The 20366-nt window shown below is 44.1% G+C and overlaps 1 protein-coding gene across 2 annotated transcripts in view; it reads right to left on the bottom strand.

Moving 5' to 3' along the window:
• The window catches only part of serac1 (serine active site containing 1), a 266772-nt gene that overhangs the window by 167376 nt on the left and 79030 nt on the right, over positions 1-20366 (bottom strand). For both annotated transcript variants that reach the window (XM_048536593.2, XM_048536595.2), the window contains exons 6-7: positions 11376-11494; positions 4764-4892 (exon numbers count right to left, since the gene is read on the bottom strand). In XM_048536593.2, coding sequence (XP_048392550.1) covers positions 4764-4892; positions 11376-11494 — 248 coding nt within the window. The remainder of the gene's footprint in view (positions 1-4763; positions 4893-11375; positions 11495-20366) is intronic.

Genomic DNA, 20366 nt, shown 5'->3' with positions numbered 1-20366 from the left:
ATTGTCTTGTTACATAAGACCTTAGGATACAGGAGCAGAATTAGACTATTTGGCCCATCAAGTCTGCTCTGCATTTCCATCACAGCTGTTATGCTTTTCAAGCCCATTCTCTCGCCTTCTCCCCATAACATTTGATCACTTTATAGATCAAGGACCTATTCCTGTCTTAAATACACTCAATAATTTGGCCTTCACAGCCTTCTGCAGCAATGAGTTCCATAGATTAACCACTCCTCTGGCTGAAGAAATTTCACCTTATTTCAATTCTAAAGGGTTATACCTTCACTCTGAGGCTGTGCCCTCAGATCCTGGACTCGTCAATTTGTAGAAACACCTTCTTCACATCCATTTTACCCAGGCCTCTCGGTATTCTGTAAGTTTCAATCAGGTTACCCCACTTCCTTCTAAACTCCATCAAGTACAGGCCCAGCATCCTCAACTCCTCACGTGACAAGCCCTTCATCTTCAAGATCATTCTTGTAAACCTCCTCCAATGCCAGCACTTCTTTCCTTAGATGTGGGGCTCAAAACTACTCACAATATTCCAAATGCCATTTGACCAGAGCCTGATACAGCCTTAGCAGCAGATGTCTACTCTTGTATCCTCGCCCTCTTGAAATGAATGCTAACATTGTATTTGCCTTCCTGACTGCCAACTGAACCTGTATGTCAAACTTGAGAGAATCCTGAACTTGGACTCCTATGTCCCTTTGTGCTTCAGACTTCTGAAGCCCTTCCCATTTAGGAAATAGTCTACATCCTTTTTCTCTCCACCAAAGTGCATAACCTTGCACTTTCCAGAACTGAACTCCATTTATCACTTCTTTGCCAACTCTCCTGGATGTCCAAGTCCTTCTACAGCCTCTCTGCTTCTCAATACTACCTGCCACTCTACCTATCTTTGTTATTTTTTATCCATATTGTACTAAAGTTATGTTATTAATAACAAATTGTTATTATCTCTTCAATTTATAAATTTTGTGTCTAAAGTCTGGTGAAAAACAACCGGGTGATTTTGTTGCTTAAATGTTTTAATTTTACTGTGATGTGAATCCAGGGATTTGTGGGGGGGGTTGCTGATTTGGTTTGGCTTGCTGTCCCTTTGTCATAATACTTCAAGCAGAACGGAGATGTTACTGAAAACCAATTAATAGGCTGAAACAAAATATTAACTCAAATTGCACAGCAAGCACAAGGGTATAAATAAACAATTTAATTTGCAACTGACTGTTACAACTAAGGTCGAGCAGACTGGGTTGCCTGCTTCAGAAGACATGCCAGGAGAACTGTTGATGGACTGACCACCCGAGTTCATGGGACTTCTGAGCAGCCAGTGTGAGTACGTACTATTGCTTGGTAGTTTAGTGAAACGGTATACAAGTTATTGAGTGGGCTCTTGTGATGCACCCTACCTCAGCAGCATGAAGCGGAGATTCAAGTCCTACCTGACTCAGGGATATGTAAGAACATTTGTTGATTAGAAAATATCTGCAACTTACTTTGTGTAATTGATATCTGGGCAGAAACCTTTAGATCCAATGAGGGGATTTTACAATAGCACATATTGAACTGACAGAAACCGATCAAATCTATCGTATAGGAAGAAAAAACTTGCGTGGTGATATAATGTATAAGGTTTGCAAATAAAGTGAATATTTTAAGAAGAAAGGAATAGCAAACTGAAGAGACAGAGAGAACTGCAGATGCTGGAGTCAGAGACACCAGTATCGAGCTGGAGGAACACAGCAGGTCAGGCAGCATCAGAGGAACAGGAAAATTGATGTGTCAGATCGGGGCCCTTCTTCAGAAATGAGGAGGTGGAATCAGCTGCGAAATAAATAGAGGGGACAATGGGGCTGGGGAAGGTAGGTGGGATGGTGATAGGTGAGTACAGGTAGGGACTGGAGGGGAATGGAGGGGGTGGTCAGGTGGGAAAGATGGACAGGTTGTCTCAGATCAAGAAAATGGAAATGAGAGGGAGGCTTAGACATGGAATGAGGCTGGGGTGGGGAGATTTTAAAACTAGTGAATTCCATGTTCAGGCCATCGGGCTGTAGGCTCCTGAGACGGAATATGAGGTGTTGCTCCTCCAGTTTGTGGGTGATGTCATTGTGACACTGGAGGCAGCCCAAGATGGACATGTCACTCAGGGAGTGGGAGGGGAAGTTGAAATGGTTGGCAACCGGAGGTGTTGTCATTTGTCACGTAGAGTGCAGATGCTCTAGAAAAACAGTCCCCAAGTTTACACGAGGTCTCACCAATATAGAAGAGGCCATATCTGGAGCAGCGGATACAGGAGACCAAGTTGACGGATATGCAGGTGAACCCCTGTCTGATATGGAAGGTTTGTTTTGTGCCTTGAATGGAGGTGACGGGCAAGCGTGGGGGCAGGTGCAGCACGTCCTGCAGTTGCAGGGAAAGGTGCCAGGGGTGGTGGGGTTAGTGGGGAGTGTGGAGCAGACGAGGGAGTCGCGAAGCAAGTGGTCACTACAAAAGCAGATAAGGGTGCGGAGGCATTGGTTGAGGGGTCGGATTGTAAGTGGTGGAGAATGATACGTTGGATGCGGATGTTTGTGGGGTAATACGTGACGACGAGGGGGATTCTGTCTTCATTTTTGTCGTGGGGAGGGGTTGTGAGGGCAGACGTGTGGGAAATGCAAGAGATATGGTTGAGGGCATTTTTGATCACTAGAGGGGGGGACGTTACGGTCCTTGTATTAGAAGGACATCTGGGACATACAGAAGTGGACACCTCACCTTGGGAGCAGATGCAGTGGAGGCACAGGAATTGAGAGTAGAGGATGACATTCTTGCAACAGGGCAGGTGAGAGGAGGTGTAGTCCAGGTGGCTGTGGGAGTCAGTGGTCTTGGAATAGATGTCAGTTTCAAGGCAGTCACCAGAGATGGAGACGGAGAGATCCAAGGAGGAGAGGGAGTTATTGGAGATGGTTCAGGTGAATTTGAGAGTGCAGTGAAAGGTAACAGTAAAGTTGATGAACAGCTCAAGGTCCTTGTGGGAGCACGAAGGCAGCACCCATGCAGTCATCAATGCATTTTCCTGCACTTCAGTCTTCACATCCTCTCTCCCCAACCAAAATAAAGACAGAATCCTGACAGGTTTTCTGAAGAAGGGTCTCAATCCGTAATGTCAACTTTCCTGCTCGGCCTGCTGTGTTTATCCAGCTTTACATATTATCAAAGACAGAATCCCCCAGTTGTCACATATCACCTTATCAACCTTCACATCCTACGTATCATTCTCCGCCATTTCTGCCACCTAGAATCTTGACCCCACAACCAAAGACATATTTCCCTCCCCACTACTATCTGCCTCTTCTAGTGTCGCTCTCTCCACGATTCTCTTGTCCGCTCCACACTTCCCACTAACCCAGCACCTTTCCCTGTAACTGCAGAGAGTGCTAAACCTGCCCCCACAGTTCCCATCACTTCTATTCAAGGCAGAAAGCAAACATCAGTCTAACATCGGTGAGACCAAGCATAGACTTGGAGACCGTTTTGTCGAGTATCTGTGCTCTGTACGTGACAAACACCACCACCTTCTGGTCACCAAACATTTCAACTTCCCTTCCCACTCCCTGGTTGACATGTCCATCCTGGGCTTCCTCCAGTGTCACAATGACACCATCTGCAAACTGGAGGAGCAACAATTTATATCAGCCTCGACAGCCTACAGCCTAACATGGAATTTCACCAGTTCTAAAATGTCCCCATCCCAAGGCCTCATCCCATGTCTCAGCCTCCCCCTCATTCCAACCTCCTTGACCTGACACAACCTGTCCGTCTTCTCACCCAACTGTCCGCTCCTCCCACCTCACTGACCACTCCCAACCACTGCCTACCTGCACTCACCTATCACTATCCCACCTATCTTCCCCAGCCACACCCCTCCTCTCTACTTATTTCCCAGCTCCCTTCCCGCTCCCCATTTCTGAAGAAGGGTCCCAAACTGAAATGGCAAACTATAATTGTAAAGAGATTCAAAATACTGGGATTTTTTTCTATTGAAAGTTAAGAGGAGACCCAACATGAGATTATAACACATGTTTTGTTTGGGTAATTAGGAAATAAACAGGCTTCTTTGGTTGAGGAGTCAATGATCAAGGAGCATCAATTTATTATGATTACTGAGGAGCAGGCAAGTTAGGAAAACTTTAATACAGAGAGGTGATGCATTTTGGACGCTTTGTCACAGACAGTAGTTAAGAAGAAATAATTTCACTTTCTCAAAAACTGGATAACTATTTGATGCAGAGGATGACGCAGGGAGCCGAGGAAACAGCAGGTCAGATGAGTTAACTTTAGATTGTTCTAGCTAAGATATTGAAAGGCACAACAAAATACAATAGTAGACAACAAGCAATTGTTCAACAGTACTTTTGACAATATAGTATTTGCACAGTACTTTCTGCCTAGTATGTTTCAAGTGATGAATGGATCTTGGTATCGATGTACTTCTGGCTCAGAGGCAAGAATACTACAAACGCCACGTTGGAACTGAAAGATCTTCTTTCAATCTGCATTACAAAGCTTAAAATCATTAGACCCACCTGTTAGGGATTTCTAGTATTATTTAATGTTAATGGAAGGATTTTGGAAACCCTACAGGTGTGGTGTAACTGTTTGCCGTTAGAGATGTCTTGTTTGTCGACTTTAGTTATCACCTCAAAAAAATCGTCTAGAACTGATAAATTTTTCAGTATATTGCAAAAGAATTAGCATAGAATTGGATCGCCGACACTCACCCTTTGTGCTGATAAAGACTGATTACTTTCTCGTAGAGCAAGAGAAGTAAAGTATTGCACACACTGATCCACTTCAGATTGTGGTAGAGCTGCCAGCAGATTTCTGAGCTCATCTTCAATGCAGGAGTTCTACACACAGGAAATAAACACCAGAACAGGATATGCTTTATATAAACACAATTAATTGCCTGGACAGCTACTCACTGACAAAAAGTTTGGAAAATTATACATCGCCTCCAGGTTCACAAGCTGAGTCTATGCACACAGAGTTTGCACATTCAATCTCCTCACAACATGATGGGGGCAAATAGATAGATGGTCAGTTGTACGCATAGTCAGACTGGCTTCATTCCCAGTCTGCCACTGGGGATGCATGCATGTTGAAATGTAAGAAGGCATCCCCTCACCAGTGGTACTCTAATACTTTCCTGGAGTTCACTTATAGGCTGTCTATGTTCCAAGAGAAGTATTAATTCATGCCAAAAAGAGGAACAGGCTGGCCTCGTAAGTCAAATTGCTAGAAGTAGCCAAGAAAAAAGCTGGAGAAACATGGCTGTCCACATTTGGGTTCAATGTCACGAGAAGCTTAAATATGTCATGACTACATTGAATGACATCCCATGTTCAAATGTCAACTCCACACTCTGTCTCTCTCACCATCCAATTCTAGACCACACATCAGGCCAACATATTTTACACTTCAATTGTTGCTCACTCTCAACACATGACCTCATGACTTCATCTGAATAGCCAACACTGACATACATTCACCTTGCTGTCATCTTACACCCATCAATCGCAAATGTTGCAATTCATCTCCTTCACTCAATCCATTTCTTGGAGTTCAAACTAATTCCAAGGAAAGATAGTGAACAGGGATGGCCATCCAGTAACTTCCACTGTGGCAACTGAAATGGAGGTGATTTTAGAAATTAACAGAATAAAAAATTGCAAGTCCGTCACTAACCAAAGTAAAGGTAGTATCACTTTGAAAGTAAAAGTACAAATCTAGGAAAATTAGTGGTGACTTAGAAGATTGGATAGAATTTAATAAACAGCAAAGAATGGTTCAAAAAAAAAAATGACAGAAATTAGAGCATGAAAGAAAGCAAGCTGTAAATATGAAAACCAATAGCCAAGTTTAGCCAAGTATTCAAAAATGAAAAAATGTAATTGAAGTGAGCCTGGGTTCTCCAGATTGCATGTTTGATGAAATAATAAGTGAACATATTGAGGTGGCAAAAAACATTCGGAAGGGGCAAAGTAGTTTTGGTGAATTTCTGCAGTGCATCTTTTATATGGTAATACTGCTTTGCTATGGATTGGTAATAGAAACAGTGAATATTTGTGCATGCGGTGCCAAACAAGCAGGCTGCTCTGTTTTGGATGGTGTGAACTTTTCAAGTGTTGTTGGAGCTGCATTCATTCAGCTAAGTTGGAGTATTCCATCTCACCCCAACAATAGTGGGACAGGCTTTAGACAATCAAGAGGTAAGTTATTTGCTGACCTTAGACCTGTTCGTTTACAAACAGTACTAACATGGCAAGTCCAATTCAGTTTCAAGTCAATGGTATGCCCCAAGATATTGATATTGGGGGTTTCAGCAATGGCAATGTCATTGAATATCAAGGGGCAATAGTAGTGTTCCCTCTTGCTCGAGACAGTCATTGCTTGGCACTTATCAGCCCAAGCCTGCATGTTGTCCAGATCATGCTGGATTTGGACATGGACTATTTCAGTGTCTGAGGAGTCATAGACAGTGCTCAAAATTGTGCAATCAAAAAACATCCCCATTGTGATGAGAGGAACGGCATTGGTGCAAATAAAGATGGTTGGGCCAAGGACTCCACTCGAACAAATTATATAAAAACACAAAAAAAGGAAGATGTGCAGGTTAAAGATGGATTAGCAATGGGGAATGCAGGGTTACAGAGTAGAGCCGGGTCTAAGTGAGATGCTCTTCAGTGGATTGGTGTGGAGTTGATGGCCAAATTGCCTGCTTCCACACTCTAGGGACTCTGTACTATTCTTTAACCCTTAATTCCTGTACTGTTCAAAAATATATCTTTGCCTTGAAAATATTCAAGGAGATAGCCTCAAATGCTAGCAAGGAATCCTATAGATTCATCACCCTTTGGATGAAGTTCTTTCTCAACTCAGTCTTAAGTCTGCCCCCGCCTTATTTTGAGGCTATGCTCCCCAGTTCTGGTTTCACCCGCTGGTAGAAACAATCTCCCTTCTATCTATCTTATCAGTTCCCTTCTTAATTTTATATATTTCAACAAGACCTCCCCTCATTCTTCTAAATTCCAATGAGTACAGTCCCAATCTCTACTCAGTCTCTCCTCATAAACCAACCCTCTCAACTCCGAAGGGCCTGTTTCCACACCGTCGGGAATCTAATCTAATCTAATTTAATCTAATCTAATCTAATCAATTTAGCGAAGCTCAAGTGTACCCCCTCCAGTGCTAATATATCTTTTCTCAAGAAAGGAGACCAAAACTGTACACGGTACCCCAGGTGTAGCCTCACCAGCACCTTATACAGCTGCAGCATAACCTCCCTGTTTTTAAACTTCATCACTCTAGCAATGAAGGACATAGAATCAGAGGACCTTCTGCGGGACTGCTTAGAATCGGTGAACTGGTCCATTTTGAAGAACTCAATAGCCTACCGAGATGAGTATGCCACCATTGTCACAGACTTCATTAGTAAGAGTGTAGTGGCCTGCATGCCAAAGAAGTCAGCATGGTGGCTCAGTGATTAGCACCACAGCCTCACAGCAACAGGGACCTGGGTTCAATTCCAGCCTCGGGCAACTGCCTGTGGTGAGTTTGCACACTCTCCCAGTGTCTGCATGGGTTTCCTCCGGGTGCTCTGGTTTCCTCCCACAGTCAAAAGATGTGTAGGCTAGGTGGATTGGCCATGCTAAATTGCCAATAGTGTTCAGGGATGTGTGTGTTATAGGGGGATGGATCTGGGTGGGATGCTGCAAGGGGCGGTGTGGACTGGTTGGGCAGAAGGGCCTGTTTCCACACTGTAGGGAACGTCATCCAATCTAATCTTAAAAAAAAAATCAATTCAAATGTTCCCCAACCGGAAACCATGAACGGACCAGGAGATCCACTGCCTCCTGAAGCTCAGGTGTGTGCTGTTTAAATCAGATGACCCTGGCCTTTAAAGGAAATCCAGACATGACCTCCATGATGCCAAGAGGCAATACCAGATTAAACTATGGGCCAAACTAACCAACCAGATGCCTGCTCTTTGTGGCAAGGCCTACATGACATAACGGGCCACAAATTGAAACAGAACAGAATAACAGATAAAAATATACCCCCTCTCTGATGCACTCAGTGCATTTTACACTCATTTCAAACAGAAGATCAGTGAAACAGTGTCACATGCCCTGACAGCCTCGGTTGCACCTGCTCCCTCAGTCACCGCTGCAGATATCAGATCGGCCTTTTTGAAAGTGAACCCATGGAAAGCAACCGTCCCAGATGGAATTGCTAGCCACACACTCAGATCCTGTGCGTACCAGCACGCACGAGTATCGAGTGACGTCTTTAACCTCTCCTTACTACGATCTTAAGTTCCCTCATGCTTCAAGACCACCACCATCATCCTATTATCAAAGAAAGCACATGCGACATACTTCAAAAGACTACTACCAATGGCTGTGACCTCCATAATTATTAAGTGCTTCAAGAGTTAGTCATGACTCATGTCAACTCTGGCCTTCCAGGCTGCCTTGCAATTTTCCTACGATCACAAGAGGACCACAGCAGACACCATCTCCTTGGCCCTATACTCATCTCTGGAACATCTGGATAACAAGGATACCTATGTCAGGCTCCTTCCTGTACTCCTTGACTACAGGTCTACAGTCAACCCTATTTAGATTCCCTAGTGTAGAAGCAGGCCCTTCGGCCTAACAAGTCCACACTACCCTTTGGAACAACGCACCCAAACCCATCCCCCTATAACACAGACACCCCCCAGAACACTACGGGCAATTTAACATGGCCGATCCACCTAGCCTGCACATCTTTGAACTGTGGGAGGAAACCGGAGCACCTGGAGGAAACCCACGCAGACACGGGAGGAAAGTGCAAACTCCGCACAGACAGTTGCCCGAGGCTAGAATCGAATCTGGGTCCCTGGCACTGCAGTACTAACCACTGAGCCACCGTGCTGCCCCACTTTATCTCTCCTTTGCACTTCTGATTCTAATTTTCTCATTTTGATTCTTTTCATTTCCATTTTTCTTTCTTTATCTTTCTCTGCTCTTCTCGCCCCTTAGGAATTCCATCTCCCGTTTTTTTTAATTCACTGCTCATGCTGAAGCTGCTTTACTACGATGTCAATACCCAAAGTACTCAGCCTCTTTTGTATTTCCTGAAGTGTGATGTCAGTACATCAATTATCTCTACTTTCCTAGCTCTGCCAAACAATGCTCCCTCCAGTTTGCCCATAAAGTTAATCCAACTGGGTTTTGAATGTTTTCTTAAAACCAAAGGGAAAATCCTGCCACTTGCAGGAAATCCTTTGTCACTTCCAGTTCATGCCTTAAGTGCAGCAGGGAATCTGTGTTGTCCTTGACCTGTATTATTTATTAATACTACACCCAAATCCTCATTACCTCTGTTTCAAATTCTATCTTGGTCAAGAGCTCTCAAACTTTGTCACGACTTACTGGAGTACCATTTTGGAGATGCGTATGACAACTGTTAACTGTCATCACATTCTCAACTAACAGATCATTTAGATTAGATTAGACTCCCTACACTGTGGAGACAGACCCTTCAGCCCAGCAAGTCCACACCGCCCCTTGGAGCATCCCACCCAGACCCATCATCCCCACAACCCACACACCCCTGAACACTACAGGCAATTTAGCATGGCCAATCCACCTAGCCTGCACATCTTTGGACTGTGGGAGGAAACCGGAGCACCCGGAGGAAACCCACGCAGACACGGGGAGAATGTGCAAACACCGCACAGACAGATGCCCGAGGCTGGAATTGAACCCGGGTCCCTGGTACTGTGAGGCTGCAGTGCTAACCACTGAACCACCTAGCCACCTCGCCACCCCAATTTGATCTGATGATAACTTCCTTGGGTTCGCCTCTAGGTTGTGATTACGTAGGATGCAAAGTTCTCCTTCCAAGGAATGGTAAGAATTGATATTCTCAATTGGCAAACATGACTATAATGGAACTGGCAGAGGAATTCAATAAACACATGTATTGGCTTATTCGTTGTTAGTAAAGATATGCATGCCACATGCATGCATACAAAAAATGGTCGTCTGTTGTGCAATCTTAACACGCTCGTGAAACCTGTCTTTGGACCTGCACAACCTTCCACAATGTGGACAAGGACCAAGCTACAGACTCTCAAAATGCTGAGCAACCTCTCTGCATTGAACATAAGTAAAGACCAGTATCAGAGTGAACATATGTGTTACAGAGGTAAAATTAGATAGAAGACTGTCTGAGTGCATGGTGTGCATTCACTATGACAACTCAGAAATCCTTGACATCCCAAGGTTTTTGCATGGCTGACGCATGGGCTGAAGACGTTAAGGAGCACAGAACATGCAGCATGAGGTAGAGCAGAAAACACAAAGCCCGTGGGAACCAAGGGTTTGATCCCTCAATATTCCTCTACATAGGATTTTCCCATTGATTTCACAGTGGAGAAGGACACATAACACACAAGAGAGGACAAGATTGTGACTCACATTGATGGTACATTGCACTGCCCTTGACATATTCATCTCTCTCCCTGAGCCGTGGACTCATGCCTTTAAATCCCCCTCAATCATGCCAGTTGAATAGAAAGACAGCAAACAAATCAGAGTATTTTCCTCATTGTCAAAGCAATGACCATGAACTGCACAGTGTTGCCTCTGCTATGAAGCTGCAGCCTGAGCCAAACCCAGTTATCTTCATCTGGGATCCATTATCAGCAATGGTGAAGACCCTCAACGTGTAATTCTGCTGCTATTGGCCAAGGTCTGTGATCTGGAGCGACTCAGATTAAGTCACAGGCCGGTGAGTACAGAAAATAATATCAGAATATAAAACAGATTTTCATATCTTATGATGGACCATATTACACAAAGTTTAAGAATTTATTATTACATACCTTATTTAATACAAAATGTTGGCAAGTCAATCATGTATCACCATGTTCTAACTATTCGCTGCCCAAAAGCATCATCATCCTCATTCAGCAAACTGGTGAAAAACACCATGTATTTAAAAATCTCGAGTACATTTATACTACTATGGTACCGTCATGTAAAGCAACTTTGCTTGCACTTACACAAAATGTCAGAGAAAGTCCAGATTTAGATCTGGTGAAATAGCATTGCCACTTCCTCCTACAAGGAACTTCACTCCACTTTGTGACTGTAATTTTGGTTATCAATAATTCTGGACTGGCACTTCAACTGCAGCATCAGCGTGAATTGATACTACTTCACACTAACATTACTAGTCTATATAAATGCAAATTAAATCAACTGCTCTTCACACAAACAGTATCATTTTGCTGAAAATGACACGAGATAGCAGAAAACATGAATACATTTACTGACCTCAATTACTTTTGGTGAAGGAGGATGTAAAAAAAACCGTAAGTCAACATCTTGACATCTGGCTAGCCCGATGCTTGTTTTCTGATCAAATGCTTGGGCCAGTGTTCTGTATTTATAATCTGCAAACACAAAGTATACGTACATATTGATTTAAATACAAATACAGTGTTAAAAGTAAACACCGTGTACTAGACCAATCTTTCATATAAATATGAAGTTAAAATAGTGAACATTACATGATTTAGAATGACATTATGTTTTTACGAGAACTTATCTACCATTACAAATCATACAACATTGGAAAAGGTAATCCTTCATCATGTCTTTTTTGGAAGCATTATCAAATAGTCCCTTTGTGCTTCCCCCATCTCCCTTCAAATTTCTCCCTTTCATGTGTATGTCCTTTTAAAATTATATTTGAACCTGCTCCCAGCACCTTTTCAGTGAATGCTTTCCAGATCATAAACAACCAATAACATATTAAGAAACTTCACCACATTTTCCCACCGGATCTTTTTACCAAATAGATTACATCTTTGGGTTGATCAATTCTCCTGCAAGTGGAAGAAAATTCTCCATACCTATTTTATCAAAGGACCTCATAATTTAGAATGACTCTTTTAAACCATTCAATTTTGCTCTGCTTTTAGAAGAATAATTCTAGCTTCTCTGGACTCACCAATTAATTAAAGTTTCTGATAGCTTTCTCCTTTAAATTCCTTGCAAAGCCTTGACATCTGTCTGAAAGTACGGCATCCAGAATTGGACAAAGTAATCTTCCTGAGGCCTAACCAGTTATTTTTTATAAATATTAATACAATTTCTTGTTTTTAAAGCCAAGGACCTCAAATGCTTTAACAACCTTATCCATTCTGCAGTGAATGGAATGAGATCAGTCAAGTGGATCTCACTGAATATGAGTTCCATGATTGGGGCTGTTAACCTGGTTCAATTAGGGAGTCCTGGCTGACAAATTTAAATAGACATATCAAGGGTTCTGTTCATTCCAGGAGCCAGCTCCGATCTAGATGGGTCACTGTCCTGTACTATGCGTGTATAAATAAAGGGTGACTTGGTGATGGGATACCAGCCTCTGTGAAGTTACTTCAGTGACAAAGAGAGAAATACATGGCCGTAAAGAAATTCGCTCACAACAGTCATCTTTGAATTAGGGTTAGCTTTCTGGAATCACGCTGCTATTGGGAGGCTTGACTTGTTCGAATCTGCCAAAGATTGAGTCCAATATGTGGAATCAATGCATTATTCTTTCCAAACAAATGACACCAGAACAGACGAGAAACACCAAGTAATTCTCCTGACAGCATGTGGGTCCGCAGTTTTCTCGGTTATTAGAAACCTAACTTTCCCTGAGGTACCCTAGAAAGTCTACCAACAATTAGTTTGGACCAGCTTAGCAACATCCAAATCAGAACCAATCAAAATAAACATCTGGTTCATTGCTTACTCTTCCAAAGGAGGTCGATATTGGCACAGCTATATACATGATTGTGGAACCAGACTTTACCAAAATTTGCTCTGAACTCTAACCCTTAAGATTGTGTAACACCTCGGCCAGGCTGAGAACCTATACCAGAGAACTCCTGTAGATTAAGGATGCAACTTTGGTTCCGATCCCTAATGAGAAGCAACAGGTTCAGCTACCACCGATTGTAGGAGGTTTGGGCCCAAGCTCGAAGGGACAGAACTGGGTAAGAAAGATTAAACTTGATTAGCTCAACATTTTTCTATTATTAAATGGCTGCCTGAGTGAAGTTCTAGCTAAATATAGTCACCACAAGTTTTTTTTTTCCCAGGAAGGTTTAGGGGCTATCAAGGGGCCAAGGCCACCTTACATGTTGACCAAGAAGCAATTCCACAATGCTGCAAGGCTGCCCAGTGACATTGGCCTTGCGTGCAAAAGTATAGGCAGAAATCAGGAGTCCTGAAAGTGAAGGAATCATCAAACCAGCATAGTTTGCAGAATGGGCAGCTTAGCACATAGAACGTAACAGCGCAATACAGGCCCTCAGCCCTCAATGTTGCGCCAACCTATGAATCCAATCTGAAGTCCATCTAACCTACACTATTCCATTATCATCCGTATGTTTATACAACAACCATTTAAATGCCCTTAAAGTTGGCGAGTCTACTACTGTTGCAGGCAGGGCATTCCACGCCCTTACTACTCTCTGAGTAAAGAACCTACCTCTGACATCTATCCTATATCTATCGCTCTTCAATTTAAAGCTATGTCCCCTCATGCTAGCCATCAACATCCGAGGAAAAAGGCTTGCACTGTCCACCCTATCTAACCCTCTGATCATCTGGTAGGTCTCTACGAAGTCACCTCTTAACCTTCTTCTCTCTAACGAAAATAGCCTCAAGTCCCTCAGCCTTTCCTCATAAGACCTTCCCTCCATACCAGGTAACATCCTGGTAAATCTCCTCTCCACCCTTTCCAGTGCTTCCACATCCTTCCTATAATGTGGCGACCAGAACTGTACACAATACTCAAGTGCGGCCACACCAGATTTTTGCACACGGGCAACATGACCTGATGGCTCCGAAACTCAATCCCTCTACCAATAAAACCTAACACACCGTATGCCTTCTTAACAACCCTATCAACCTGGGTGGCAACTTTCAGGGATCTATGCGCATGGACACTGAGATCTCTCTGCTCGTCCACACTACCAAGAATCTTGCCATTAGCCCAGTACTCTGTATTCCTGTTACTCCTTCCAAAGTGAATCACCTCACATTTTTCCACATTAAACTCCATTTGCCACCTCTCAGCCTAGCTCCCCAGCTTATCAATGTCCCTCTGTAACCTGTCACATTCTTCAGCACTATCTACAACTCCACCAACTTTGGTGTCATCCGCAAATTTACTAACCCATCCTTCTACATCCACATCATTTATAAAAATGACAAACCGCAGGCGGCCCCAAAACAGATTCTTGTGGTACACCACCTGTAATTGAACTCCAGGATGAACATTTCCCATCAACCACCACCCTCTGTCTTCTTGCAGCTAGCCAATTTCTGATCGAAACCGCTAAATCACTCTCAATCCCATGCCTTCGTATTTTCTTCAATAGCCTACTGTGGAGAACCTTATCAAATGCTTTACTGAAATCCACGTACACCACATTAACCACTTTACCCTCATCCACCTGGTTAGTCACCTTCTCAAAGAACTCAGAAAGGTTTGTTAGACACGACTTACCCTTCACAAAAGCATGTTAACTATCCCTCATTAAATTATTCCTTTCTAGATGAATATAAATCCTATCTCTTATAGTCCTTTCCAACACTTTACCCACAACCGAAGTAAGACTCACTGGTCTATAATAACCAAGGTCGTCTCTACTCCCCTCCTTGAACAAGGGGACAATATTTGCTATCCTCCTGTCATAAAGATCAAAGCTAAAGGCTCTGCAATCTCCTCCCTAGCGTCCCAGAGAATCCTAGGATAAATCCCATCCAGCCCAGGGGACTTATCTATTTTCACACGTTCCAGAACTTCGAATACCGCCTCCTTATAAACTTCAATCCTGTCTAGTCTAATAGCCTGTATCTCCGTATTGTCCTCGACAACATTGTCTTTTTCTTGTGTGAATACTGAAAAAATATTCATTTAGCACCTCTCCTATCTCTTTGGACTCCACGCACAACTTCCCACTACTGTCCCTAAGCAGCCCCAATCTTACTCTAGTCATTCTTTTATTCCTGACATACCTACAGAAAGCTTTAGGGTTTTCCTTGATCCTACCTGCCAAAGATTTCTCATGTCCACTCCTGGCTCTTCTTAGCTCTCTCTTTAGGTCCTTCCTGGCTAACTTGCAACTCTCAAGCACCCTAACTGAGTCTTTACGCCTCATCTTTACAGAAGTCTCCTTCTTCCTCGACAAGAGATTCAACTTCTTTAGTAAACCATGGTTCCCTCACTCGACCACTTCCTCCCTGCCTGACAGGTACATACTTACCAAGGACACGCAGTAGCTGTTCCTTGAACAAGTTCCACATTTCAATTGTGCCCAGCCCCTGCAGTTTCCTTCCTCACCCTATGCATCCTAAGTCTTGCCTAATCACCTCATAATTGCCTGGTATGGAGGGAAGGTCTTACGAGGAAAGGCTGAGGGACTTGAGGCTGTTTTCATGAGAGAGAAGAAGGTTGAGAGGTGACTTAATTGAAACATAAAAAATAATCAGAGGGTTAGGTAGGGTGGATAGGGAGAGCCTTTTTCCTTGGATGGTGACAGCGAGCACGAGGGGGCATAGCTTTAAATTGAGGGGTGAAAGATATAGGGCAGATGTCAGAGATAGTTTCTTTACTCAGAGTAGTAAGGGAATGGAACACTTTGCCTGCAACGGTAGTAGATTCGCCAACTTTAGGTACGTTTAAGTCGTCATTGGATAAGCATATGGGCGTACATGGAATAGTGTAGTTTAGATGGGCTTGAGATCGGTATGACAGGTCGGCACAACAGAGAGGGCAGAAGGGCCTGTACTGTGCTGTAATGTTCTATGTTCTATCATTGCCCTTCTCCCAACAATAACTCTTGCCCTGGGGCATATACCTATCCCTTTCAATCACGAAAGTAAATGTAACCAAACTGTGGTCACTATCACTGAAGTACTCACCTACCACCAAATCTAACACCTGGCCTGGTTCATTACCCAGTACCAAATCCAATGTGGCCTCACCTCTTGTTGGCCTGTCTACACATTGTGTCAGGAAACCCTCCTGTACATAGTGGACAAAAACTGACCCATCTAAAGTCCTCAAACTATAGCGTTTCCAATCAATATTTGGAAAGTCAACGACCCCCATAACAACTACCCTGTTACTTTCGCTCCTATCCAGAATCATCTTTGCTATCCTTTCCTCTACATCTCTGGAACGTTTCAGAGACACCAGTCATACTGATTATGAAGCTTGCCTTTATAGGGATTGAAACAAACTGTAAACTGCTTTTCACAGCTGGATAAATACTCATTCCTTCGCATTGAGGACTTAAAGGCAAAACTGACCGGGGTTGGAGGTGAGGGGTTAAAGAGTTATTTCTGGATTACTCCCTACATTCCGTGCTGCAGACAGTAAAAATAAGATGATAAGAAAGAGATAGTAGGAACAGCCGATGCTGGAGAATCTAAGATAACAAGGTGTAGTCCTGAATGAACACAGACGGCCAAGCAGCATCAGAGGAGTAGGAAAGCTGACCTGGGTCAGCCCAATGGTATCAATGTAGACTTCACGAGCTTCAAAATCTCCTCGCCCCCGACCATATCCCAAAACCAGCCCAGCTCGTCCCCACCTCGCTCACCTGTCCATCTTTTCTCCCACCTATCACTCCTCCCACTTCAACCCCAAACCCCACCTCCCAGCTACCAGCCTCATCCCACCTCCTTGACCTGTCCGTCCTCCCTGGACTGACCAACCCCCACCCTAGTTCTCCATCTACACTCATCCTTATTGGCTCCATCCCTGCCTCCTTGACCTCTCCGTCTCCTCTTCACCTATCTGCTCCTTTATTCATCTTCCATCCGCCTGCCCCCATCTATTTATTTCAGAATCCCCTTCCCCTCCCCCATTTCTGAAGAAGGGGCCAGACCCGAAACGTCAGCTTTCCTGCTCGTCTGATGTTATTTAGCCTGCTGTGTTCATCCAGCTCTAGACCTTCTTATCTGATGATAGGAGGGAATTGTACGTGGCTCAAGGCATGATGTAAAAAGGACTGTTGGGCCAATGGCATCAGTTCTCATGCAGGAGTATTTAAAAGAAATAATGTGCACCTTGACAGGACTGGGACTAATGCCCTTGTGTGGACATACAGTGGTGTGATTGGTCTGGTTTCAAATTTAAACTAGCAGGGGATTGGCACCGGTTAGTTGAAAAGAACATTAAACTGAAATAAGACAAGAGATTGATTGATATTACTACAGAAGCAAGTAGCACTTTAGAAAAGCCCAGACTGAGAAGGCTTGTAAGGAAAACAAAAACTGGCTTAACATGCATGTACTTGAACACACAACGCATGGCGACCAAGGATAGTGAAGTACGAGTGCCAACCACCAAATGAGAACATATTGTGAAACTAACAGAAAAGTGGCTTAAAAATGGCAAGTACTGGGCCATTAGTATTTAAGGTTAAATAAAGTATAAGGAAGGAATAAAAGTGGTGGGGTGGTAGCATGGATTTAGGAAAATACTGTAGTCAAAAATGGAAGGAAATGAAGCAGGAAATGCAGCTCACTTTGCTTAACTCCATAGTAAGGATAAGAGTAGGAGCCATTATTAAAGATGTAATAATAAGGCACTTGGAAAAATTCAAGATGTTTGGGCAGAGTCAACATGGTTCTGCGCAAGTCAAATCAAATTTTAACAATCTATTAGAATTCTTTGAACAAGTAACATGTTACAGATAAAAAGGCACTGGTACTTGGATATCCGGAAGGCATGTGATAAAGTGCCAAATCAATGGCTGTCGTGAAAAATAAAGGCTCATGGGAGAGGAGATAAAATATTTGCATGAATAGAAGATTGGTTAGTTAACAGAAAAAAGATACTTTTTTCTTTCTAAAACAAAAATTTAAATTGCTGGAAAAGCTCAGCTGGTCTGGCAGCATTTGTGGACAGAAATCAGAGTTAACGTTTCTGGTAAAGTGACCCTTCCTGAGAACTGTTGGTGCCTTGGAAAATGTTGATTTATGTGCAAAAGATGAGGTGGGTGGAGGGGTAGGGAGTAAACAGGAAGTGGGGTTTGAGCCCGAAGCAACAGAAAAATAGTTAGACAGGTTTTTTTTCTGGTTGCATATAATGAATAGTGTATAACAACAGGAGTCAGTGCTGAGGCATCAACACATTACAATTTAAATAAATGAAGGAAATGAGGGGAATGTAGCTAAGTTTGTTGATGACACAAAGACAGGTAGAAAAGTTAGTTGTGAAGAGGACATAAGGACAATACAAAAGGATATCAATAAGTTAAGTGAGCGGCAAAGAGCTAGACCATGGAACTTAATGTGAGAAAATCTGAATCTTTCCATTTTTGTAGGAAGAATAAAAATGAAACACATTATCTGCCCAGGTGTCTCAATGACCTTTCCTTCATCATAAAGTCTGAAGACAGGATGTTCGTTGATGACTGCAAAACGTTCAGCACCATTCCCCTCAGATAAAGCAGTCCATGTTCAAATGCAGCAAGATTGGGACAACATTCAGGTTTAGGCTGACAAGTGGCAAGTAACATTCACGCCACACAAATGACCATCACTGATAAGAGACAAACTAATCACCACCCTTTGACATTCAAAGGTGTTACCATTACTAAATCCCCACTATCAACATCCTGGGTGTTATCATTCACCAGAAACACAACTGGACTCATTACATCTCCGACACCATCTCCTATCGCCCCCCTGGATCATGGCCCCACCCCTGAGCACCAAATCATCATTTCCCAAACCATTCACAACCTCATTACCTCAGGTGATCTCCCACTACAGCGCCAACCTCACTGTTCCCCAACTCCGCACCGCCCGCTTCTATCTCCTTCCCAAAAATTGACAAACCCACCTGCCCTGCCCTGATCGACCTATTGTCTCCAGCTGCTCCTGCCTGACCGAACTCATCTCCTCCTATCTGGACTCCATTTTCTCCCCCTAGGTCCAGGAACTCCCAACCTACGTCCGTGACACCACCCACGCCCTCAACCTCCTCCAGAACTGCCAATTCCCCGGTCCCTAACACCTCATTTTCACTATGGATGTCCAGTCCCCATACACCTGCATTCTTCATGCAGATGGCCTCAAGGCCCTCCACTTCTTCCTGACCCGCAGACCTGACCAGTCCCCCTCCACCGACACCCTCATTCGCCTAGCCGAACTTGTCCTCACCTTCAACAACACCTCTTTCGATTCCTCCCACTTCCTACAGACAAAGGGGGTGGCCTGGGTACCCGCATGGACCCAAGCTATGCCTGCCTCTTTGTAGGTTACGTGGAACATTGCCTCTTCCGCAACTACACTGGCCCTAAACCCCACCTGTTCCTCCGTTACATTGATGACTGTATTGGTGCCGCCTCGTGCTCCCAAGAGGAGCTCGAACAGTTCATCCACTTCACCAACACTTTCCACCCCAACCTCAAGTTCACCTGGACCATCGCCAACACATCCCTCACCTTCCTGGTCTTCTCTGTCTCTATCTCAGGCAACCATCTAGAAACTGATGTCCATTTCAAGCCCACCAACTCCCACAGCTACCTAGAATACACCTCCTCCCACCCACCTTCCTGCAAAAATTCCATCCCCTATTCCCAATTCCTTCACCTCCATCGCATCTGCTCCCAGGATGAGGCATTCCACTCCCGCACATCCCAGATGTCCAAGTTCTTCAAGGACCGCAACTTCCCCCCGCAGTGGTTGAGAACACCCTCGACCGTGTCTCCCGCATTTCCTGCAACACATCCCTCACACCCTGCCCCCGCAATAACTGCCAAAAGAGAATCCCCCTAGTCCTCACATACCACACCACCAACCTCCGGATACAACGCATCATCCTCCAACACTTCTGCCATCCACATTCCGACCCCACCACTGAAGACATTTTTCCATTCCCACCCTTGTCTGCCTTCCGGAAAGGCCACTCTCTCCAGGACTCCCTTGTCCGCTCCACACTCCCCTCCAACCCCACCATACCCGGCACTTTCCCCTGCAACCGCAGGAAGTGCTAAACTTGACCCCACACCTCCTCCCTCACCCCCATTCCAGGCCCCAAGAAGACTTTCTACATAAAGCAGATGTTCGCCTGCACATCTGTCAATGTGGTATACTGCATCCGCTGTACCCATTGTGGCTTCCTCCATTGGGGAAACCAAGCAGAGGCTTGGGGACCGCTTTGCAGAACACCTACGCCCGGTTTGCAATAAACAACTGCACCTCCCAGTCATGAACCATTTCAACTCCCCCTCCTATTCCTTAGGAAAC

Source organism: Stegostoma tigrinum, chromosome 9, assembly GCF_030684315.1.
Source record: "Stegostoma tigrinum isolate sSteTig4 chromosome 9, sSteTig4.hap1, whole genome shotgun sequence".
Taxonomy (NCBI): Eukaryota; Metazoa; Chordata; class Chondrichthyes; order Orectolobiformes; family Stegostomatidae; genus Stegostoma; species Stegostoma tigrinum.
Note: the sequence above shows the minus strand (reverse complement) of the source record. Positions and strands in the feature narration are given on the sequence as shown.